Genomic DNA, 25,093 nt, shown 5'->3' on the forward strand with positions numbered 1-25,093 from the left:
CACTGATGTACTGCAGACCGACATTTGAGCCAAAGGGTCCTCTCTGCATAGATACTGAAACGATACTCATTTTGTATATTATGCAAATAATATCTGCCAAGCCATTAACACCGAAGAGTAGGGCCACAGGCACGAGGACCGGTTGTTGGAGGACAGATCCAGCAACCAGATTCATATCCTTGTACCAGACACCTAAGGTCAAGCAGATGACCATGGCGGCAATGGCAGGTTGCAGGACAGGACCAGCGAAGAATAAAAGGCAGTGGAAAGTGATTTTAGCCTTTTGTTCACAGGGTCTTTATACACCAGGATGTAATCTACAGAGTCAAAGTCCTGTTAATGCATAAAATAGCAGGTCCACTATGGGGGCGGCCCACTTTTTAAGGAACCCATAACTCAACAGGATATTGCTGGGTAAAATGTCTAGCAGTAGTTTGGATTTTTCTTTCAGGGTTAGGCCAAATCACTATACAAAACAGGTTGCACAACAAGTGCAGATGCAGCAACAGCTAGGAGATCAGTAGGGAACTCTAGAGCTGAGGGTGTGGATACATGCTTGTGGCCCCTGCTTTTAAGTCATCTGACTGAAATGCTCTCCATAAATTCAGACATGGGAGCAGAAAAAGCCTACATGACTGACGATGGAGGGAGCCCCCCACCCATGTTGCAACTCAGGTAGGGGACCGTTGTCAAAGCCAACGTTGGGTCCATCAGGGTTAGGTAGACACACCAAAAGCAAGCACAGAAAAAGGTCACTGCACTTCCTCCCACTGCCTGCCTAACATTAAGTGTCACAGCCAACGCGGAGTTTGTTTTGTAGGGGAATCATCTGTTTAATGAAACCCAGTTAGTAGGGTTGTCCCGATACCGATACTAGTATCGGTATCGGCACCGATACCGAGCATTTGCCCAAGTACTTGTACTCGGGCAAATGCTACTGATGCTTCCGCCGATACCTTCACAGTCAGCGGTGATCGGCGCGTGGGGGAGTTACAAGCTCTCCTCCCCCCCCCCACAGCTTTCAGCTGCTTAGCGACATACAGCGGTGATCGGTGCTTGTAAACTTCCCCACACGTGATCACCGCTGACTGTCACCTCATCCACCATGCCCCCTCCATTCCGCTGTCCCCCTCCGCTGAGGCTGCAGAGAGAGACTGGGGAATCTCTTCTCTGTCTCAAGGAGGAGATATCAGGGGTCTTAACAGACCCCTGATATCTCACCAAAGCCCCCCAACAGGGCTGATAAAAAAAAAAAAAAAAAAAAACATATTGCAATAAAGAATAATAAAAAAAAAAATAATGTAAAAAAAAAAAAAAAACCCCACACACAACACACAGACACCGTTCACCCCCTCCCCCTAAAAAAAAAAAAGAAAAGAAAAGAAAAAAAAAAAAAAAGTAGTATCTAAAAAAGTGGTATCGGGACAATCCTACCAGTCAGCCATAAAAAAGGAAAAAGCCCTGACCTAGGGTTCCATAAGATTAGTGCCTCACAGCCCTGGACCTGTAACGCGGTCTGCCACCAACTTAACCACTTAAGGACTAGCCTCGTTCTGGATTTCAGGTGTTTACATGTTTAAAACAGGTTTTTTGCTAGAACATTACTTAGAAAAAAAACAATATATAATGTTTGGGGGTTCTAACACCCTAGAGAATAAGATGGCGGTCATTGAAATACTTTTTTTTGCACCGTATTTGCACAGCGGTCTTATAAGCGCACTTTTTTTGGAAAATAATTAACTTTTTTGAATAAAAAAAATAAAGACAACAGTAAAGTTAGCCCAATTTTTTTTATATTGTAATATATAATGTTACGCCAAGTAAATTGATACCCAACATGTCACGCTTCAAAATTGCGCCCGCTCATGGAATGGCGTCAAACTTTTACCCTTAAAAATCTCCATAGGCGACGTTTAAAAAATTCTACAGGTTGCATGTTTTGCGCTACAGAGGTCTAGGGCTAGAATTATTGCTCTCGCTCTACCGGTCGCGGTGATACCTCACATGTGTGGTTTGACCACCGTTTTCATATGCGGGCGCTACTCGCGTATGCGTTCGCTTCTGCGCGCGAGCTCGTCGGGACGGGGGGGGGTTAAAAAAAAAATTTTTTTTTTTTATTTATTTATTTTACAATATTTTATTTATTTTTACACTGTTTAAAAAAAAAAAAAAAGTTGTCACTTTTATTCCTATTACAAGGAATGTAAACATCCCTTGTAATAGAAAAAAAGCAGGACAGGTCCTCTTAAATATGAGATCTGGGGTCAAAAAGTCCTCAGATATCACATTTGGACTAAAATGCAAAAAAAAAAAAAAAAAAAAAAACACAAAAAAAAAAAATGCCTTTAAGAAAAGTGGGCGGAGCTGACGTAATGCCGTTGCTTCAGCCATCCAATGGTATGGAGACGGGTGGCGGCCATCTTAGCCTCACTCGTCTCCATACCCAGGCGGAGGGCGCGGGAGGGGGGGTGGCACCTCTCCCGCCGCCGATAACGGTGATCTCGCGGCGAACCCGCCGCAGAGACCACCATTATCGTACACAGAACCGGCTCCTGTAAAGATGGATACCTCAGTTGTGGCAGCAGCTGCTGCCGTTACCGAGATATCCATCTTCAAAGTGCCGACGTATATGTACAGGAGGCGGTCGGTAAGTGGTTAAGTGTTACACCAAGGGTGTCTAGGAAGGCACCATCAGCAGAGCCCAGTGCTGTGAGGCCACTTTACAGATGAGCCCTGCTTTATACTCACAGCTGGGAATGAAAACATTCTACAAGCATTTGCCAAGGATCAACCTAGCAAGAAAGGAAACATGTTGCTAAAAGAAAACACTAGCAAATGAAGCATGACGGTGGGTGGGGGTGGGGGGGATCATACTTGACGGTCATTATAGGTTTGTGTTGCCAGTATTACCTGGAGACAGTGGCATAATAAGGTACCTGAATTACCATCCTGTAGGATTTCCCAACTTTTCTCCATTCATGGCACCCCCTCACACCAGAGCCCTTAGTTAACACTCCCTTTTCACATCAAGTTTTAGTCCCCTGCCTCTTTCATATCAGAGCCATCATCTCCCCTCTCCTTTTGTCTATCCTTTTCACATCAGAGTCTTCAGTCCACCCTTGTTTCACAATAGTCTTAGAACTGCCACCCTTTTTCACAAGAGTGTCCAAACTCCACCAAATAGCTGTGGCAGCATGGCAGTGTGCAGAAGGTGGAACAGGATAAACAGACTAACATCCCCTTCTAAATTTTGGGGCTTCCCTGAATGCCACTTGTCCTGGATTAGTGTTATGCATTTCCACGGCGCTTACAGTCGGCCGAATTACACCATGAAAATGTCAGATGCTGTGCAGACATACCAAAGGCGAGACTGCACACTCGGGTGCCTTAATGACCTATTAGGAAAGCTGCTTTTCAGCCAGGACCTTCCAAATCCAAAAGGCACCAGACGGGGAATTTTTCATTGCGCTTAAGCTCCTGGCAATCTCCATTAGAAGAAAAGACTTCGACACTCAGGGGGTGGAAACTGCCGGCACTCACCATAAGGTCTTAAACTTTGCATGTGACAGATCACTTTCCCTGAGCCTCGCACATCTCTACCTACCTAACCAGTTTTCTATCCTCTTCACATTTGGAGTAATATCTGACTCATGTGTTAAAGTCCAAAGCCCTAAATATCTCACTTCATATGCAATATTTATGCATTTACATGGAACAACAAGACTACATACCTGGGAGTTTCCATGACCTATAATACACTATGGGGTAAATTACCACTTTGTCTTCAGAGACCCATTACCTTACCTGGAAGGGGGCAAACCCTTTCCATCTTGTAGTTAAGCAGAACCCACATGATAACACTACTACCTATGGTCCTGCCGATCTAAATTCCAGACGAATAATGCACAAACAGCAACTCTTACAATTCATCTCAGAACCCCCAAGATCAAGGCTTGCCAACCATTTCTTATAGAAAAGCTCCCTGGAGGGTTGGTATTAAGTGATTTACATAAATACTCACTGCCAGCACAGATACAACCCTTGATTAGCCTTAACGTCACTCAAACATCATCTTTGGGCCCATCTTGATATTGTGGAATCTTTTCCAGTTCCTATCTACAACTTGATCTGGCTTCGCTCCTCTCACTGCCCCAATACCTCAGACCCAACCTTGGATTTTCTCTGAGACAATGGGACAAGGTAAATTAAGCAAAATATCCCCCCCCACCCCCTTATTTCCAAGGAGCTGGGGTTTATTCTTGAACTTTATATTTGGTAACTTACAGTGTACTTTATGGCAAACTCAATGTGAACATGTGATTTTCCTTTTCCCATTTTACAAAAAGTATACAAAACTCTTGTGAAATAACATGTAACCGTGCACATGAAATATGACATCAATGCAGCAATTTCTGTTTAAAGTTACTTTTCTAAACCTTACCGGGCAAATAAGAGACACTCTAACTCCCGTAGTGGCAATTTCACTGTCAGGATCCAAACACAGCTTTTCTCTCACTGTATGAATTGAAAAGATTGTTACAATTAGTTACAACGGAATAGCCCAAAAATAGAACCAAATATTATACTTTAAAACACTTTACAAAAAAAACCTTTCAAAAACGTAGTGCTTTGTCTACTGAGGGACGCGGAAGTCTTAAACCTCGGAGTTACTGTGCTGCCTACAGGAGGATTGAATCGGTTTAAACAAAAACTGCAGGTCAGTAAGCCCAGTGTATAACGCCACCTACCACTTGCATGGCTCAGTTTTTTTTAACCAGTTTCCTAGGGGGATGGATGTTTTCTTTGTTCCTGGAGTTTTAAAGACGAACCTGTGATTTTGCTAGAAATTTCTCCCCCCCCCCCCCCCCCCCCCTCAAAATCAAGGCTACACCACTGCTGGAGGTGTACCTCTTAGTTACAGCCCTCCAGCTTTGTCATCGTCAGCCAGGCTTTTGGATGGTACTGCATCCAGACCTTGCTGGATGGAATGCTGGGGGCTACCAAAGAAACAATCATAGGGCACTGGGTTCAACATGGGGTACTTTTCCCACCCCATTCTGGTTAAATTAGCTGAAATTGACTGTCAAGTAACAGAGCCAGCCCCTGCACTTGCATGGTGTATGAAGTCTCAATGAGCTTACATTTTTGTTGGGCACTATTCTCTTCCTGTCGCCTTTGCAGTGGAAGGGGTTAAAGTGCTGATATTGCTGTTTTTGGTAAAATGTCATGCATGCTGTTCCTCTTCCCAGACATGCAGTGTTGAGGAAGCTCTTGCGCTAGCTTGCAAAGACCCACATATTTTTTTTCATTACTGCCTAGCTACAATAACATTACGCACTGTCGGCCATCTGAACCTCACCTTATACCAGATGTCTGGATCTCATGAGTACCCGATGCCTTGCCTCTTTCCATACGCCTGTACATCGAGTAATTGCGCCATGGCCGCAACAGGTCTAGGATGCTGCCAATGGCACTTTCTATCAACAGCTCTGGGGCCGCTTGAAGCTCATCCGATGGTGCCGAGAACTGCAGTCTAGTCACTCCGTCCTCTGTTGCTAGAGTCCCTTCTTCCGTGGAGTGTGGCTTGGTCCTCTACTCTTGTGGTATTTATCATCATACTGCAGGACCTTAGGACCCCAAATTACCCAGTTGCTTAATTACTCTAATCTCAGAGGCACCTGCTTGTGACTTTAGCAGCTTCTGATCAGCCAGTGACTTTAATTCTAGGGCACTCAAACATCTGACTCGTAAGCTTACCACTAAAAAGTCAGTTTGCTACTATTACTCATTTGTTAAAGGAGGCAATTTTGGCTCTTAGTAATGCAGTGAGCACCACTCTGAATCTAGGATTTTCAGCCTGTTTCTACCAGTGCTTTTTCAAGCTTTGGGTCTTTTTAAGAGGTAGTAACTCCCCTGGTTTGTTTGTACCTATAGGTAAGCCTATAATAAGGCTTACCTATAGGTACTGTAAATATCTCCTAAACTTGCAGTTTAGGAGATATTTACTGTAGACGCTGCCAATGATGTCATTGTGCTAGTATGCGCTCTGAAGGAGCATGCATACTAGCACATTATGCCTTTACTTTGCAGGTCATAAGAAAAAAAAAAAAAGGGGGGGGGGGGGAGGGGGTAGTCTACTTTCAACCTCTTGTCAATTTCATAGCTCAGTACAGGACACAGGAATAGAATCTTCAGTCTTTGCCAAGTCTGCCCAATAGTTCAACCATGGAACCCCACCCATTCCATGAGGCTCCAGTTTTGCAAACAAAAGGTCGGAGAAGGGAGGGACCTGTGTGATGTACTTCAAGATATAGAAAAAAAGAATCTAAATTAGTAATTTAATGTGCAGTACAGGACACAAGTGTTAATTCATAGTGTGGAGTAAAACTGTGTACAGCACTGCCTCAAAAGAAGGCTACTATCAGACCCAAGACCCTCATGCAGGCACAAATTGAGGAATGACCCTGGGATAAAAGGCCCCTGGCAAATGAGCAAAGGGACAGAAGTTTGTACTGGTTACATCTAAGGTCAGATCAGGCTCTCTAATCTGTGAGTCAAATCCAACAGAATCCCTGCAGAGTTTGCACTGTCCACTGGCTGACAGAATTGGGGAGGAGTAGTGATTTAATAGAAGAGTGTCCAGGTATCCTACTACATTGATCTCCCGTGAATGGAGCAAAGCTAAGGCTGGGGTGAGCCCCCATTTAAAAAACTTGGGGGTTATGAACAGACTAAAAGGGAGGGCAACAAAATGTAAAGCTAAACTTCCATTCGCAAAACACATAGCATTAGGGAGACTTAAAAATGGGAAAATGTACAAATTGGCATCATGGAAGACCGATGAGGCCAAAAAGTTCACTGAAAAGGAAGCAATGCCTGGCCTAGCCTATTCCATGCAACACTCTGAACCCACAAGACTTTGAGACTTTAAAAAGATACAGAATGGACTAAATGCCCCCATTTGCTTTCAGAAAGGTTAACTGGTTCGCATAACCTAAAAGTTTACCTCATTCGGAACTGGGCTAATGACCAAGAGAGAAGCTGCTGAAAAGCAGCAAGAAGATTCACCTGTCTGCAGAGAACAAGGCAAATTTGAGGCCATGAAGCGGGGAGGAGACAGAGTGCAAAACTCCAAAAAGTTGGCATATGCCCCCCTACAGTGACAAGGCAGCATACCCCATCATTGAGAAGAAGGCTTGGAGCCAGACTTGAATGGCTTAGAGCAGGGGTCTTCAAACTAAAACCCACCAGTTGTTCAGGAACTACAACTCCCATCATGCCTAGTCATACCTGTGAATGTCAGAGTTTTACACGTCCCATGAGGCATTGTAGCTCTGCAACAGCTGGAGGGCCATAGTTTGGAGATCCCTGGCTTAGAGGACTGCACCTGACAAAAGTTTGTTCCAGATTTAGAACTGAAGGCCTGTGAGGGATGAAAGGAACTTCTAGTGTCAGAAGTAAGTGGTTTACCTGCAAGAGTGCAAGCATTCTTCAAAAGTACTCTGACCCTCAGTGATCTCATTAAAGGCTAAGCTCACCTTTTAATAAAGAATAGATGCATATTTTCTGCAGGTAAAAAAAATAAATAAAAAATGCACTTTAAATTTAACAGGAGTCTGTAAAAGCTCCCTACGGCTTTCAGTTGATACCTCTGGAGGAGGCTACCAGCTTGAAAGTGAATGGACTAGAAGCATGCTAATCAGTACTCCCATGGCCCATTTAAACCACAAGTCCATCTGCCAAAGTGGAAGATGTGACTTGCAGGTCAATGAGCCCAGTGTAGTGATCTGGTATATTAATGTATATTGGGTGTATAGATAATTAATTAGTGGTTATTATAATGATGAGGTAAGTACTCTTCCGCAGCAACCCAATTCTTCCAGAGAGATGCACTTTATTGACTTCCAACACAGAACAAAGTCCAAAGTCCACAGATGACAAAGAAATCCGACAGAGGAAATATAATTCAGAAACCCATCTCCTAGGCCTGTGCGTTCCCAGCCATGCACAGACAAGCCCCACTCATACACATACAAGCCTCACTCTTAAAACTTATAGACTGAATGCCGTGTTATATTCACTAAATATTGAATGGCTGAGCAATTTGATTGGCCTTTCAATTTAGCTTTAGTCTTTCAAACAGACAACAACCCCCAGCCGTGAACAGTTGTAGTCATAAACCATCCCAATTTGCACTCCCGCATATCAACATCAACAAGTCCTCTTTAGATATATGTAATTAGATTAGATTAACATACCACCTGAATACCCTTTGAAATGTTCAAATAGACTTGCATATGATTAACACATCAAAGAGTCTTCAGCTTTTCCCTTGCTATGTTAAAATTCAGTTGGACAATGCAACTGAATTTCTGGTCAGCACTCCAATACAATATTATACATAAATTGGCCAACATATTACAACACCCAGCTGCAGTTTTCAGAATTTGATAGCGGGTGCGGGGAGAGCAAGGAGATTTGGAGGTGACTTCAGGGCGACTTAAAGTTGCCTCCAGGACAGGCGACTTTGGCTGTGGCCAATCACAGAATAATCAGCTCTGTGGGAGGGGGGGGGGGGGGGGGGGGGGTTGTCTGGGTAAACGTGGGAAGTACCTGGGCAAGTTATTTTCTTTTTCCTGTAAAGTCACTTCAATATAGATGGAGATCCGATTTGGAGGCAACTTCCATTGAAATCTATGGGTACAATTTGCCTAGAAGTCGCCTTGACTTAGTACAGGAACCTTTTCGCAGCAAATTCAGTAGTGTACATTAAGACAGCTCTCATTTAACCAGCAACTTGGGGCAACTTGAGGACTAACAAGTCGAATCCCAAGTCACTGTAGTGTGAACCGGCACTTAATGTGTGTAACATGTTCCCGGAAGGTGAACTTATGCTTTAACACTTTCACTGCCAGAGCCGTTGGTGAGTTTCTTTGCGCGCAATTAAAAAGTAATTTAAGCCAGAATATTGCATAAACCCCCCAAATAATTACATATTTTCTGAAAGCAGACACCCTAAAGAATAAAATAGTGGTAGTTCCAATTTTTTATATCCAACAATATTAATTGCAAAGGTCTAGGAAACACAATTTCAGTAAAAACACTAAAGCTAATTTTTAGAGCACAAAAACTCAATAAATTACCCAATTTCTTGACAAGACTTGCATGTCAGGAGTGGTTGTTTACTGTTTATATGTCATCATTTGCTTGAGACAGGATAGCCCATGACCTACTTTGGGAGCACACCAGTCCTTCCACATCTGTATGACAATGGCTGTACTTTTTTGCTTTGAAAAAAAATTTGTAAAAAGGAGGTTGCACCTACTAAATAGATACCCAACATGTCAAACCTTAAACCTGCGTGCGCCTGTGAAAAGGCGACAAACTTCAAATGCTAGAACTGTTGCTCACTCCGGTGTATGCGGCGTGTATCATAATCAACATTTCATGCGTAGGTGCCCCCCAAAAGCATGCATTTACAGATCTGAGGTGCTTGGGTAAAATTTTTTACAATCTGAAAAAAAAAGAAAAAAAAAAAAAAAAAAACAATTTTACTTAACCTTTCTCATCAATTAGGAGACAAAATGTCCCCTATGTGATTACTTTGTTGGTGACAGGTTCTCTGAGACATCCAGGACTGTGTGTAAAACCCCCGCTTGTCAGGGTTAAAGTGATTCTAATTTTTTTTTTTTTTTTTTTATTATTAAACATGCCATACTTGCATGCTCTGTGCAATGGTTTTACACAGAACAGGCCTGATCCTCCCCCACCAGCGTTCCTGTCTCCTCACATAGGAAGTAGATTCCTATTACGGGGGCACTCCTACGTGCCCCCAAGTCCACAGACGGTATGGCTTGGTTATGTTCCCTCATCACAGGATTTAAAAATGACAGCAGCAGAAGCCAATGATTCCTGCTGCTACTGTCCTGTACGGAATGAGCTGCAGCTCTCAGGCACAGCATTGGATAAAGATTTAGCTCAGGTGAGTTTAAGGTGGGGCTGTGGGGGATCCTAACTGAAGGTTTTTACCTTAATGCAGAGAATACCTTTCAAATCACTTTAATGTACTTGCCCATGGAGGGATCAAAAAAGACATCCTCCGATGAAGGGTAGCTGCTCAAGGTGTATCTCGCCGACCAGCATTTGAGCCAATGAGCACAAAGAAGGTTCATCCTGGAAATCTGGCGTACAGTACCCAAGCCATTCACATGGTAGCAGGAAGCCACAGGTTAAAATGGCTAGGTGATGGTCAAGAGGAGAGGTCTGTTAGGATGGAACCAGTGTCTCAGACCATGTGTTTAGTCCAGACAGCAAAGGTCTGACAGATTGTGTTGGAAGCAACCACAAAGTTGCAAGGTGGGCCCCTGACAAGGAAAAAAAAAAAAAAAAAAAAGAGCCTCAACTAGATCGACATTTGAGCAATTTAACCACTTCCCGCCCAGCCTATAGCACATTGACGGACAGTAAGTGGTTGCGTTATCCTGACTGGGCGTCATATGACGCCCAGCAGGATAACCCCCTAGCGCGCGCAGCGATCAGGGATGGCGAGTGTCCCTCGGACACGGCGCTTCCCCGATCATGGTAAACAGCCAATAAAATTGGCTGTTTACCACGTGATCAGCTATGTCAAAGTCACAGACGATCACATGTCATAACAAACTCGGCGGCAAGCTCCGTGTGCGCCGCCGATGTGCAGAGCAGGGGTCGAGAAAGGCACGTGTCTCTTGGACACAGCGCTTCCCCGATCAGGGTCAACAGCCAATGAAATTGGCTGTTTACCACGTGACCGGCTGTGTCCAATCACAGCCGGTCACAAATGTAAACACTGAGGAGCAGTTACTATCTGATCTCTGCTCTCTCCTCACACACCTATCGTGTGAGGAGAGAGCAGGGATCAGTAAGTGAGCTGTCAGTGTATTGTCTATTACAGTGGAGCAAAAAAGTATTTAGTCAGCCACCAATTGTGCAATTTCTCCCACTTAAAAAGATGAGGGGCCTGTAATTGTCATCATAGGTATACCTCAACTATGAGACAAACGTGGAAACAAATCCAGACAATCACATTGTCTGATTTTTGAAAGAATTTAGTTGCAAATTATGGTGGAAAATAAGTATTTGGTCAATATCAAAAGTTCATCTCTAGACTTTGTTATATATCCTTTGTTAGCAATGACAGAGGTCAAACGTTTTCTGTAAGTCTTCACAAGATTGTCACACACTGTTGCTGGTATGTTGGCCCATTCCTCCATGCAGATCTCCTCTAGAGCAGTGATGTCTTGGGGCTGACGCTGGGCAACACAGACTTTCAACTCCCTCCAAAGGTTTTCTATGGGGTTGAGATCTGGAGACTGGCTAGACCACTCCAGGACCTTGAAATGCTTCTTACAAAGCCACTCCTTCATTGCCCGAGCGGTGTGTTTGGGATCATTGTCATGCTGAAAGACCCAGCCATGTTTCATCTTCAATGCACTTGCTGATGGGAGGAGGTTTGCACTCAAAATCTCACTATACATGGCCCCAGTCATTCTTTCATGTACACAGATCAATTGTCCTGCTCCTTTTGCAGAGAAACAGCCCCAGAGCATGATGTTGCCACCCCCATGCTTCACAGTAGGTATGGTGTTCTTTAGTTGCAACTCAGCATTCGCTCTCCTCCAAACATGACGAGTTGTGTTTCTACCAAACAGTTCTACTTTGGTTTCATCTGACCATAGGACATTCTCCCAATCCTCTTCTGGATCATCCAAATATTCTCTAGCAAACCTCAGACGGGCCCGGACATGTACTGGCTTAAGCAGGGGGACACGTCTGGCACTGCAGGATCTGAGTCCTGGCGGCGTAGTGTGTTACTGATGGTAGCCTTTTTTACGTTGGTCCCAGCTCTCTGCAGGTCACTCACTAGGTCCCCCTGTGTGGTTCTGGGATTTTTGCTCACTGTTCTTGTGATCATTTTGACCCCACAGGATGAGATCTTGCGTGGAGCCCCAGATCGAGGGAGATTATCAGTGGTCTTATATGTCTTCCATTTTCTAATTATTGCTCCCACAGTGGATTTCTTCACACCAAGCTGCTTGCCTATTGCAGATTCAGTCTTCCCAGCCTGGTGCAGGTCTACAATTTTGTTTCTGGTGTCCTTCGACAGCTCTTTGGTCTTCACCATAGTGGAGTTTGGAGTGTGACTGTTTGAGGTTATGGACAGGTGTCTTTTATACTGATAACAAGTTCAAACAGGTACCAATAATACAGGTAATGAGTGGAGGACAGAGGAGCCTCTTAAAAGAAGAAAATACAGGTATGTGAGAGCCAGAAATCTTGCTTGTTTGTAGGTGACCAAATACTTATTTTCCACCATAATTTGCAAATAAATTCTTTCAAAAATCAGCATGTGATTGTCTGGATTTGTTTCCACATTTTGTTTCATAGTTGAGGTATACCTATGATGACAATTACAGGCCTGTCATCTTTTTAAGTGGGAGAACTTGCATAATTGGTGGCTGACTAAATACTTTTTTCCCCACTGTATATACTCTATATTGTGCACAACACGCACCCCCCCCAATAAAGAGGACCTGTCACCCAGCCAGCCAATCGGCCCATCAGACAATCATCTGTCACAGGCCCACTGCCATCAGTACCGTCATTGATACCGCCACACAGGCTACCAGTACCGCCATCGGTACTAACGCCAGTTCCGCCATCAGGCCCGCCACTAGTACCGCCATCAATACCGCCACACAGGCCTGCTACCAGTATCGCCTTCAGTACCGCCACCAACACCCGTACCGCCAACGGTACTGCCACACAGGCCTGCCACCAATACCACATCTGTACCACCATCATTACATAGGCCCGCCAAAAAGCACTACCATAATGTCACAAAGGGTTTACACACCTGAGGCGGCATATGCCATTCTTACCATGTTGGATGATGAGAGCAGCGGGGAGCTCCCATCATGCGATTCTGGTTCAGAATATGAGCCAGTGGAGGATAGAGGGATCAGAGTCCGAGGAGGAAACAGTCCCTCCCAAAAGAACGAGATCAGGACCAAGATCAGGAGATCTGCCCAACACCAGCAGCTCCAGACCCCAGGAAAAGGAGCCCAGTACAAGTACAGGAATCACACACGCCCAACCTGAAGAACCTAGCCCCAGTCCTACCTTCCCAATGCCCTGGCAAACCCATTATGGTTGCCTGCCAAACTCAGGATCTGCTATCATCCCCTTTCACTGCACAGCCAGGTGTGCAGCCCGACACTACGAATTTTTCTCAATTCGATTATTTTTGTTTATTTTTCCCACAAGATTTGCTGCAGAATATGGTGGATCAAAGTAATCTGTATGCATCCCAATTTATTGCTCCCAACCCCAATTCTTCCTATGCCCGCATGTTCCAGTGGCGACGCCCAACCCTTGAAGAATTTAAATTGTTTTTGGGCCTTATGTTTAATATGGGGCTTACAAAAAAGAAGTCCATGCATATTGGTCCACCAACTCCATATATTCCGCTGTCATGTCCAGGACAAGATACGACATGATTATGCGTTTTCTCCACTTCAATGACAATTCACAGTGCCCTCCCCTCCCCGTGCCCTCCCCCATGCAACCATGACAAATTGTACAAGATACGCCCCCTAATCAATTCCTTTTCCCATCAATTTAGAGATGTTTTTATCCCAGACCAAAAAATTTGTGTTGACGAGTCCCTCATACATTTCACTGGCCGACTGCACTTCAAGCAGTATATACCAAGCAAGAGAGCCAGGTATGGGCTGAATTTAAATGTGATCAAGCCACTGGATACGTCTTCACATTCCGGATCTATGAAGGCAAAGACTCCCAGCTCCAGCCCCACATATTTTGAAACCAGTGGGAAAATTGTCTGGGAGCTGGCATACCCCCTGTTCGAAAAAGGATAGAATTTATATGTCGACAACTATTATACCAGCCTGCCCCTTTTTGGTCACCTTTATAGTAAAAAAACCCCGGCCGGGATTCCCACAAAATCTGTTGACAAAAAAAATTGTTGGCAAAAAACGGAGAATCGGCATTCATGAGGAATGTGGAGGTGTTGGCCATAAAGTGGAGGGGCAAGAAAGATGTCCACATCCTCTTTACCATCCACAATGACACCGTGCTGGAGATCCAAAGAAGACACGGCCCCATTGTAAAGCAAGAATGTGTCCACGACTACAAATATGTACATGGGGGTGGGGTGGGGGTGGATTTAAACGATCAGATGCTACAGCCCTATTTAAATCAACCAGAAAGTCCCGTTATTGGTACAAGAAAATTGCGTTTCACCTGTTTCACATGGCCCTTTTTAATTTATTTGTCTGCTACCAAAAAGCAACTCAAAACCAACAAATCACCTACCTCAAGTATATTGATATCGTCACTGCCCTCATTTACCAACAAGGTCCCACCACAGGAAGCATTCACTCTGACTGCGTGAATCGACCTTCACGAACAACACTTTCCCTATCACATTCCCCCCACAGAATCTGGAAGAAGACGCCAAAAGAAATGCAGTGTATGCAGCAGGGGAGGAGTAAGAAGAGATACCAGCTATTATTGTCCCCAATGTCCCTCCCAACCTGGCCTGTGTATTAGAGATAGCTTCAAAAATTGCCTGGCATTCAAAATCTGCCAAATCATCAGACAACCTTCCTCCACATGAAGGTGTGCTTTCAATGTAGGAGGAAATTTATGAACCTTTGCAGACACTGACAGCTTGCATACCTGTTAGGAGGTTCAACCAATCCTGATTTAGTTGGACAACCATAGTGATGGAGCACATGAACCATCAGGGAGGAACCAGAAATCTCGCTGTCGCAAGTGAGAGCTGATCCTGTCCTGGGCAGAACTGCATGTTTCAGCAATAACAGGCCTTTATATTGCAGACAATAAGTAGGCAGACGTCCTCAATCAGCAGCACCTGGACCTGGGAGAGGGGTCTCTACATTCACGTGTGTCTCAGGATGTGTGTCACAAATGGGGGGTGACTCTGGATGTGAACCTCCTGGACAGACAAACTAGACAGGTTTGTATCCAGGTGAAGAAATTCTCTGGCTGAAGAGTGGCTGCTCTGGTGACTCTATAGGATCCATTTCTTTAACCGCCTTTACAAGGTTGGGATCAAGGGCATTCCGGTAAACATTTGGCAGATTAACCCAAACCTAGCTGATACAATGATGTGGCAAGACTTCTAGCAGATGCCCCATAAGTCCTGCCAGACCATCTTGATCCACTGCACCAAGGACCATACATATAGTCATTATTTGCTGGCTTTAACAGCATGTCTGTTAACGTGCAGGCTTTAAAGTACAGGGGGATCTGATTCTTAAAATGCTCAAGACTAGGAAACTAACTTCCACAAAGTCTGTCATCAAATGCTTGGTGAAAGTCAAGGAGCTTTCATCCCAGGAGCTTCTAGGCAAGACTAAAATCTTTTGTTTGCAGCTGGATCTGGACCAACGTTTGGCTCACAGCACCATCAAGTGTCAAGTGTTTGCACTTTCCATTCTGTTTCAGAGAATGGTTGAGAAAGAAAATTGACAGTTACTTACCGGTAACTGTTTTTCTAGGATATCTTCCAGGACAGCACACCTGAGAGATAAGAGGCTCCTCCCTACAGGAAACACAATCAATCAACAGCTGTTTTAAGTCCCCACCCTTCCCCTTGATCCTCAGTTTGTAGAGAAGTAACTCCTGAACCTGGTTCACAAGGGAAATCATTCCTCATAGGTACTCACCTTCTAGTGTTCTACCATTTTCCCTCCAATGGGCGGGAAGTAGGCCTGCCATCCTGGAAGATATCCTAGAAAAACAGTTACGGTAAGTAACTGTCAATTTTCTCTTAGTCATCTTCCAGGACGGCACACCTGAGAGGATAATCAAGTACCTCAGGCCTACCTTAGGGTGGGACCACTGCAAGACCCTCTTGGCGGACCTTGGTTCTGCAGTGAGTTTTACCTCCACTCCATATGCTTGATGAAGGTATTATAGCTGGATCATGCGGCTGATCTGCAGGTCTACTACACTGATGTCCCTGCCTTCTCCGCTTCGGATGCAGGACCTAGGTGGAGTGGGCTCTTAAAGATGGAATCAGAAAACATGTTAAACTTGTAGGTTAGCAATGTTGCCTGTCTCACACATCTAACAACCATGGCCTATTGTGCCTGTAGGTGCTACTTAGAACCCCTAAAGATTAATCAGAGACATGTGTTGTAAGACAAGGACACTACATTGATCACTAAGAGGGCCTGTCTTAACACTACCATGTTCAGGGAATTAAAACTACAAAAAAAAAAAAAAAGTGGTGGGCCCCATACAAACTTTTTTGTTCATTTTTATCTTTACATCAGCAAAGACGAAAGGGAAGCCTACTTAAGGGTAATAGATTAACCGAGGCTTGATCCCTGGGTTTAAGGCATGCCCACTCTGTGGCTTTACTTACGCCTGAGTGCCTACTTCAGGAGAATAAAGTTCATAGCAGGAGTATAACACTTATACTGCTACATCTAGTTCTGCCAGAAGGGTGAGATGAAGGCCATGCACCGAGCCGTAACCTATTCAGTCTGGTATACATCTTTATACTTCATCTTCAGGTCATAATACTCCTCTGAACAGAACTTCCCAAGTTCTTACTTAGCAGGGTGATTCTTTATCGCCTTCCTCCAGTGTCCTATAACCCTACTGGGCTTCAACCCTAGGAAATGGTTCCAGCATTCCTGAATGTAAGGGGCTGAGGCTGACATGTGACGTCTGCAGCCAGAACTCCTGGCCCCTCCCTGGAAAAGAGGGCTGAAATACAAAAGGTGATACATGCATTATTAATATCACAAATTAAAAAAAGATCATAGATTGTGGACCCAGCACAATAGATTTAGACAGAAAGGACACAAGCATAGACAATAATGTGTATCCGAGTGTGGCTAGCTAAACCAACACATCAAATATGGGAGAGACCCAAATCTGAACTTCAATGTAGACAAACAGTCCTCACAGTCTGGTTTTCTGATGTGCAGCCAATATGTAAAAACATTAAGACACACGCAAACCCTCAGCCTCGGTTCACACTGGGACGACTTGTCAGACGACCTAGTCACCTAACAAGTAGCGTCCTGTTCTGTGCAATGGAACCGTTCTAATCGGCGCGATGCAAGTCGCTCCGACTTAGAAAAAGGTTCCTGTACGACTTTGGGGGCGACTTGCATTGACTTCTATACAGAAGTCGTTTCGCAAGTCGCCGCTGAGTCGTGTCCTGGGTCGCCTGAGGCAGTCGTGCTGTAAGTCGTGCTGCCTCAGTGTGAACCGACCCTAAATGCTGCGTGTTTCTGAAGTGCAGCTAGCTAGGTCATAACTGATATACAGTATATACATAAAGGACGGGAGTCCTGTTTACGGTGAAGTTTTACTGATGTACAGCAAAACAGGGCCATAAATATAAGACAGAAAGACCCAAACTTCTATGTTGCGTATTTCTGACGAACCACCAAATACAGTTATAAGATCAATATGGTACACAAGACAAAATCTTTTCTATTATGCAGTACTGTAGTGCAGTCACATAGAACCAACACAGAAAGGACCCAAGCAACCTGCAGCATTGTGTTTTTCTGAAGTGCAGCAAGGTAAGGGAATCTGAAACAGAAAGCACCAACAAGCTTCAATGTTGAGTATTTCTGCTGTGCAGCCACATAAAAACAGACAGCCTTCCTAGCTGCGATCTTTCTGGTGTATTGCAAAGTAAGGCAATAACTCCATGATGTCTACTCTTGTTGTGTAGCAAAACCTCAACCAGAAGGGACAGATAAAACTTAGGGCTCCCACACCTGTGCGACCCAACCTGCAAACGCAAAAACGCTAGAGAAAAGTCATACACTATGGCTTCCAATGGGAACCATTCGTGTCTGTGCAACTCCAGGTCGCAGCGCCACCAAGCAGACCCTGCTTTCTGGATCCACAGACCTCAAGATTACACAGGTCGCAGGTAACTTGCAATTTTCAGGTTGAACAAGCGAGGGGTCCCCAATGCTATATCTCCCTGGAGGCGTGAAGCCAACAACCCCCTGCTGTGTATCCTTAAGAAGCAGCAAGGTAGAACAATGAGAAACAGAAAAGACACCCCTCACTGCTGTGCCTTTCTGATATGCAGCCGATAAGGCAGTAAATATAGAACATACAGGACACAAACAATCTTCAATCTTTGAGTATGTCTGATGTGTAGTAATATACCAATACTGAGCAGAGACGCCACCACCCTCAATGTGTCTCCCTGCTGAGGCAGCAAAAACAAATCAGAAAAGGAAAAGCAACCTCACTGCTGTGTCCCTTCTGATATGCAGCCAATAAGGCAGTAAATGTAAGACATAAAAGGACAGACAACGTTCAATCTTGTATATATCTGATGTGCAACAATATAACAATCTGAATAGAGATAGCACATCCATATTGAAAAGGATTTGGCATGCGACTCAACATGTCAAATCGCATGCCTAAAATCGGCAGCCTTTGCCGTTAATAGCACTGTCAGCCCGACACCACTTTGCGGGGCTGCACCGATTACCAAAGGCAGTACCAGTACTACCCCTGGCACAGGTTCAATTTGTATTTCCCAACAATTCAGGACCATCAATCTTCACTACTGCCTTTCTAATAAGCAACCAATAAGGCAGTAATACAGGACACAAAAAACCCCAGACAGAACTCAATTATACAGCAATATAACAAATATGAGCAGAGATGTCACAAAACTCAGTGATGTGCATTTCTGCCATGCGTCACAAGACCAGAAAGTACAGACCACCTTCACTGTTGTATTTTTCTGATCTGTAGCCAAATAAGGCAGTACCTTTAGGATATAACAGACAACAACCAAGCTTCAGTGCAGTGCATTTCTGATGTACAGCAATATACCCCTTATGAGCAGAAATGTCACAAATCTCAATGTGCATTTCTGCTGTGCCACAAAACATCCCAGCAAGGACAAACCTTCACTACTGAGGTCTACTGGTGTGCAACCAAGGAGGAGTCATGGTGTATCCCTTTATGAAATAACCAAACAAAGCAATTTGATCCCTAGGCATAGCCTGGGCTGTAGATACTAACACTTCACCCCCAGTGAAGGAACAAATCCTAAAATGGTTAGACACCTTACTATAGTAGCTGTTGTCCTACCTTACCTCCGTAGACTGAGCAAACGCTGGCCAGCTCACACACAGGTGGGGCTGATCAGAAACTAAAGTCTCAATGAGCCCAGCCCTAGAGACCAATTTAGGACAGCCTCTAGAAAAGGTGGTCACCAATTTAGACTAGAGGAAAATAGCCACCTGCAGGCCTTAAACAAGCAATCATGTATCTATCTAGCTCTTGCATATGTTTGCACAGAAAATCCTTAAAGGATATAGGAAGCGATTTATGGTAAATCGCCTTTAGATCTGTCACTGAGTTGACTGTAACCCAAACCAACAAAAAGGTTTTTCTTACCTCCTGCACTATAATATAACCACAATGTAAAGGTGGAGTGGGAGGTTGGAGCTTATGACTTCAGATTCCTAGCAGCTGGGCTAATAGGGCCATATAACCTAGTGCACCTGCTGACCAGGAGAGCTTACTCCTGAATCCTTCAACCATTGCACAATCCATAAATTGTTCATTGGTATACCTGGCCTGTAAGGAACTTTTTGTATCTACCAGGTCCCCCCCCCCTTCGCTCTAGTCATCCCTACTAATGTCCCACAACTGAACATGTAGGGAGAGGCTGGCAACCTACTGTTGTGATAACCACAGTGTCTCTGCTGTAAGAGGGAGCTGTGGCTGGTGGTTTTAGCAGTAGCTTCTGGGCTATTTTGTTATGCAGACCCCAGTTCCTGCACTGCACCACTCAGTAAATACAGGGGAAAGGGGAAGAAATGCCTTACCTACCTCTTTCCCATCTGAGGTGGTTTAGGCACACTCGCTCCTCTGCACCACTTGTCCACCATACAGCATCTCTGATGTAAGAGGGAGCTGTAGCTGGTGTTTTTAGCAGAATCTTCTGGGCTATTTGAATCCAGACCCCAGGGGAGATTATCTCAAATGCCCAGAAACCATCTGGCTGGGATTGGGGATTTTGCAGCTAAATTCCCAAGGTAAAAGGAAAGTACTCACCGTTGTCATCTTCCCCTTTTGCCACAGCCACCGGGCTTGCTTTTCCATCCTTATCGTCCACACGCAAGGAGGATAGCCGCCAAAGTGCCCCCCCAACTGCTGTCCCCGTAGGGAGCTGCAAGGTTAGGCTGTGCCAGTCAGTATATACACCTGGGGGGGCAATGCCATACGTTCCTCATTCCATTCAGAGGTGGTTTAGGCAGACATCCACCGTAGTGAACTGGTGCCTCCTCGAAAGGAGGATGTGGGCGCCTGCTCCTGCTGACTCTCAGCCTTCCCTCCTGGGTAAGAACGGGGGTCGATCAGGCGGCGCCCTCCCCAGCAGCCCACGCGAGCTACCAGGGGCCCAGGAGTCGGGGGCCCTGGAATGAACCGACAGCCAGCACCCCTGTCTGAACGGACGCCCGGACAGGTAAGAGGGGGAGACAGGAAAAAGGCCCCTGAAGTTCTGGGGACACCACTGTACCCAGGGGCCTTCAGCTCTCAGGGGGCTCTTCCAGTTTCTGCTGCCCCCCTGAGGAAAGGATAGGGGAACCCCCCAGGAAGGATAAATATATCCGGCCAGACCCAGAGGCCCATCAGGTACTAACCAGGCCCGACCCTGCTTAGCCTCCGAGATCATACGAGATCGGGCAGGCGGCGCCCTCTTTCGCTTTCAGGGTGATGTGGCCGTAAGCCTTCCCAGGCATTTGGTCCGGCTCCCATGGGGAGACCACCAGCCCCAGGCTTCAGGTCATTTGGAAAAAAACAAACGGTTTCGCTGTGTAGGGAGAAACACAATCAAAAACTGAGGTTCAAGGGGAAGGGTGGGGACTTAAAACAGCTGTCGATTGATTGTGTTTCCTGTAGGGAGGAGCCTCTCATCTCTCAGGTGTGCCGTCCTGGAAGATGACTAATAGAAAATTGGATTTTTGTAATTACCAAAACACTCTGATGTTAACAGAGACACAGGTGCGTTCCTTGTGTGCGTTTGATGCTTTTGATATTGCTTTGGTACAGAACTGAGAAAAAAAAAAAAAAAAAAAGCCCATTTTATGCACTTTGACCCACAAAACAAAAAATAAATAAGGTATGCGCATCTCCTGCTTGTGTTCAGTGGTGGTTTGTGCTCATAGCCCAGTAGATCAGCTGTTTGAAATAAGATCTGAAACTACCACTGCAGGAAGAGCTGCTTGTCTTTTTCCAGTACAAAGAGAGTCAGGCTTTATATACAGTTGTGCTCATATGTTTACATACCCTGGCAGAATTTATGATTTCTTGGCCATTTTTCAGAGATTATGAACAAAAAACTTTCACTCATCGTTAGCGTTTGGCTGAAGCTATTATCAACTGTGTTTACTCTTTTTAAATCATAATCACAACAGCAACTACCCAAATGACCCTGATCAAAAGTTTACATACCCCAGTTCTAAATGCTGTGTATTGCCCCCTTTAACATTGACAGCTTGAAGTCTTTTGTGGTATTTATGGATGCATTCTCAGATGGTAAAAGCTGCCCATTCCTCTTGGGAAAAAGCCTCCAGTCCCTGTAAATTCTTGGGCTGTCTTGCATGAACTGCACGTCTGAAATCTCCCCAGAGTGGCTCAATGATATTGAGGTCAGTAGAGTAGAGAGATGGCCACTCCAGAATCTTTAATTTATTCTGCTGTAGCCAAGGATAGGTCATCTTGGCCTTGTGTTTTTGATCATCATGTTGGAATGTCCAAGTAGGTCCCATTAGCAGCCTTCTAACTAATGAATGCAAATTTTCCTCCAGTATTTTTTGATCGCATACTGCATTCATCTTGCCATCAATTTTGATCAAAATTTCCTGTGCATTTGTAGGGTGTACTTTTTATCATAGGCCTTGACTCCTCTCCAAATGTAGCGTTTCTGATTGTGGCCAAAAAGCTCAATTTTAGTCTCATCAATCCAAATTACTTTGTGCCAGAAGGTTTGAGGCTTGTCTCTGTGCTGTTTAGTTTATTATAAGCGGGATACTTTGTGACATTTGCGTAGTAATGGCGTTTTTCTGGCGACCATACCATGCAGCCCATCTTTCTTCAAGGGCCTTCTTATTGTGCATCTTGAAACAGCCACACTACATGTTTTCAGAGAGAGTCCTGTATTTCACCTGAAGTTATTTGTGGGTTTTTCTTTGCATAACAAACAATTTTCCTGATAGTTGTGGCTGAAATTTTAGTTGGTCTACCTGACCGTGGTTTGGTTTTAACAGAACCCCTCATTTTCCACTTTTTGATTAGAGTTTGATCACTGCTGATTGACAGTCTCAATTCCTTGGATATCTTTTTATATCCCTTTCCTGTTTTATACAGTTCAACTAACTTTTCCGCAGATCCTTTAACAATTCTTTTGCTTTCCACATGACTCAGAAGCCAGAAATGTCAGTCCAGGTCTGTCAGGAGTCCAGAAACTCATTGACCATATATATATATATATATATATATATATATATATATATATATATATATATATATATATATATATACATACATATACATACACACACAAAAACTAATTACAAGCAAACAGATTACAGGTGAGGATGGTTACCTTTAATAGCCATTCAAACCCCTTTGTGTCAACTTGTGTGCATGTTATCAGACCAAAATCACCAGGGTATGTAAACTTTTGATCAGGGTCATTTGGGTAGTTTCTGTTCTGATTATGATTTAAAAAGAGTAAACACAGTTGATTGATAATAAATGGCTTCAGCCGAACACGAGTGAAATGAAAAGTTTTTGTATTATCTTTCATATTCTCTTAAAATTGGCCAAGAAATCATAAATTCTGCCATGTAAATTTATGAGCCCAGCCATAACCTTTTAATGTAAAACTGGTTTCTGAGGCTTTAGTGCATCATACAAGATAAATTCAAGGAGCAAAAAGTGATGGGCACTTACAGGTTTTCTACTTTCAGGTGAAGATAGAAAGCATTTATTAAAAAAAAATAGAATAAAAATAAAATGTATATAGTCTCATGCACTGCACCCTCCTCCCACAATAATCTCACCGAGGGTTTTGCACAGCTCCGGATGCTTCACGCCAATAGTTTTCAGTCTCTGTAGGAGTTCAGATGAGGTTCTTTGCCTTACCAGGTACAAGCCCACAGAGTAACTCTGCACAAGAAGGAGAAAAAAAAAAAAAAAAAAAAAAACAGGATATATATAAAAAAGGTAAAAAACTAAGTTTATTTCATTTCAAGGGAAACATGCAGTTAGCAAGTACAGGGGCTGCCATTGCTTTACTTACCTTCTGAAAATACTAGCTATCATGCCATCCTAATGTCACAGCGACTTCAAAACCTTGTAAGTCAATGGACTCTGAACTGCTATGCAGATCGGGAGTTCTAATGTTACTGATCTGTATACATTTTCCAGTTTCATGTCAAAGTTCTGAAGCCAGACAGGTAAGCCTTTTAAGTCAGCAATGGCAAACCATTTCTCAGTACAGGTTCCCTCTGCTCATTTCACAACCAAGTCAGCTTTTACTGATACTGCTTTTTCTTTTGAGCTTTCATCACCAACACATTGAAGAAACGTGATAAAATAACCACTTCCAACAGTCCATAATGGTTTCCAAAAGTAAGCAATGAAATTCTTGCGCTCTTCACAATTCTCCAATGCAAATAACTACAGAAACGGCAAGATCAAAAACTTTGGACGCAATGTATAATTATGACAAAGTACCTGGCCTTTCCATACACTAAAGATTTTTTTTTCATTGTTGTCTGTGTTGAAAATGTAACCTGTCACTTTCTGTATAGTTGAAAAGTCCATAACACATGACATAACAGGAAATCTCCCAAACGGAAATGAAAAAAAAAAAAAAAAAAAAAAAAAAAAAAAACGCAAAAAGCTAAAAAAAAAACCAAACTCTTCTCAAACACAATTGATAATATTAATATTGGACAGCATGATCAGTTTTTAACCACTTAGCGGGCCTAATCTGGCACTTCTCTCCTACATTTAAAAATCATAATTTCTTTGCTAGAAAATTACTCAGAACCCCCAAACATTATATATTTTTTTTTAGCAGACACCCTAGGTAATAAAATGGCAGTCATTGCAACGTTTTATCTTGCATGGTATTTGCACAATAATTTTTCAAATGCTTTTTTTTGGGAAAAAAAAAAACGGTTTCATGAATTTAAAAACAAAATAGTAAAAAGTTAGCCCAATTTTTTTTATATAATGTGAAAGATGAGGTTACGCCGAGTAAATAGATACCCAACATGTCATACTTTAAAATTGCGCACACTCATGGAATGGCGCCAAACTTCGGTACTTAAAAATTTCCATAGGCGACGCTTTGAAAATATTTACAGGTTACCAGTCTAGAGTTACAGAGCAGGTCTAGTGCTAGAATTGTTGCACGCGCTCTAACACACAAGGCGATACACCTCACATGTGTGTTTGAACAGCGTTTACATATGTGGGCAGGGCTTACGTGTGTGTTCACTTCTGAACGCGAGCTAAAGGGGCGTTTTAAACTTTTTATTTTTACACTTTTTTACATCTTTTTTGATCACTTTTATTCCTCTTATGTAAACATCCCTTGTGATAGGAATCTATTGTGACAGGTCCTCTGTATGGAGAGATGTGGGGTCAGTAAGACCCCACATCTCTCCTCCAGGCTGGAAAGCATGAGATCAAGAAAAAAAATTCACAATCTCATGCTGACAACCGCGATCACTGCTTTGTTTACTTCTGGGAACCCGGGCGTAACGTCATAACATCATGCCCGAGCCTCCGACGGTCAGAGATGACTGGTGACCACGTGGTCATCGGAAATCTCTATCGTCATCATCCAGCGCCGGCGGATTCTTTCTCCGGGCCCCCGATGGCATGGGAAAGGCCGAAGAAGCACCGGATTGTGTGTGTGTGTGGGGGGGGGGGTTTGTCCCCCCTCCGTCGCCTATAAGAGAGGCCAGGCGGCGGA

The 25,093-nt window shown here is 43.9% G+C and overlaps 1 protein-coding gene across 1 annotated transcript in view; it reads right to left on the reverse strand.

Annotated features, from left to right (window-relative positions):
• PIAS4 (protein inhibitor of activated STAT 4) overlaps nt 1-25,093 on the reverse strand; it is a 219,114-nt gene that overhangs the window by 87,906 nt on the left and 106,115 nt on the right. Inside the window, exons 7-8 of the mRNA XM_073595143.1 lie at nt 23,166-23,271; nt 4,442-4,515 (exon numbers count right to left, since the gene is read on the reverse strand). Of these exons, the coding sequence (XP_073451244.1) occupies nt 4,442-4,515; nt 23,166-23,271 (180 nt within the window). The remainder of the gene's footprint in view (nt 1-4,441; nt 4,516-23,165; nt 23,272-25,093) is intronic.

This window comes from Aquarana catesbeiana, linkage group LG01 (genome assembly GCF_042186555.1).
Source record: "Aquarana catesbeiana isolate 2022-GZ linkage group LG01, ASM4218655v1, whole genome shotgun sequence".
In the NCBI taxonomy this organism is placed as follows: Eukaryota; Metazoa; Chordata; class Amphibia; order Anura; family Ranidae; genus Aquarana; species Aquarana catesbeiana.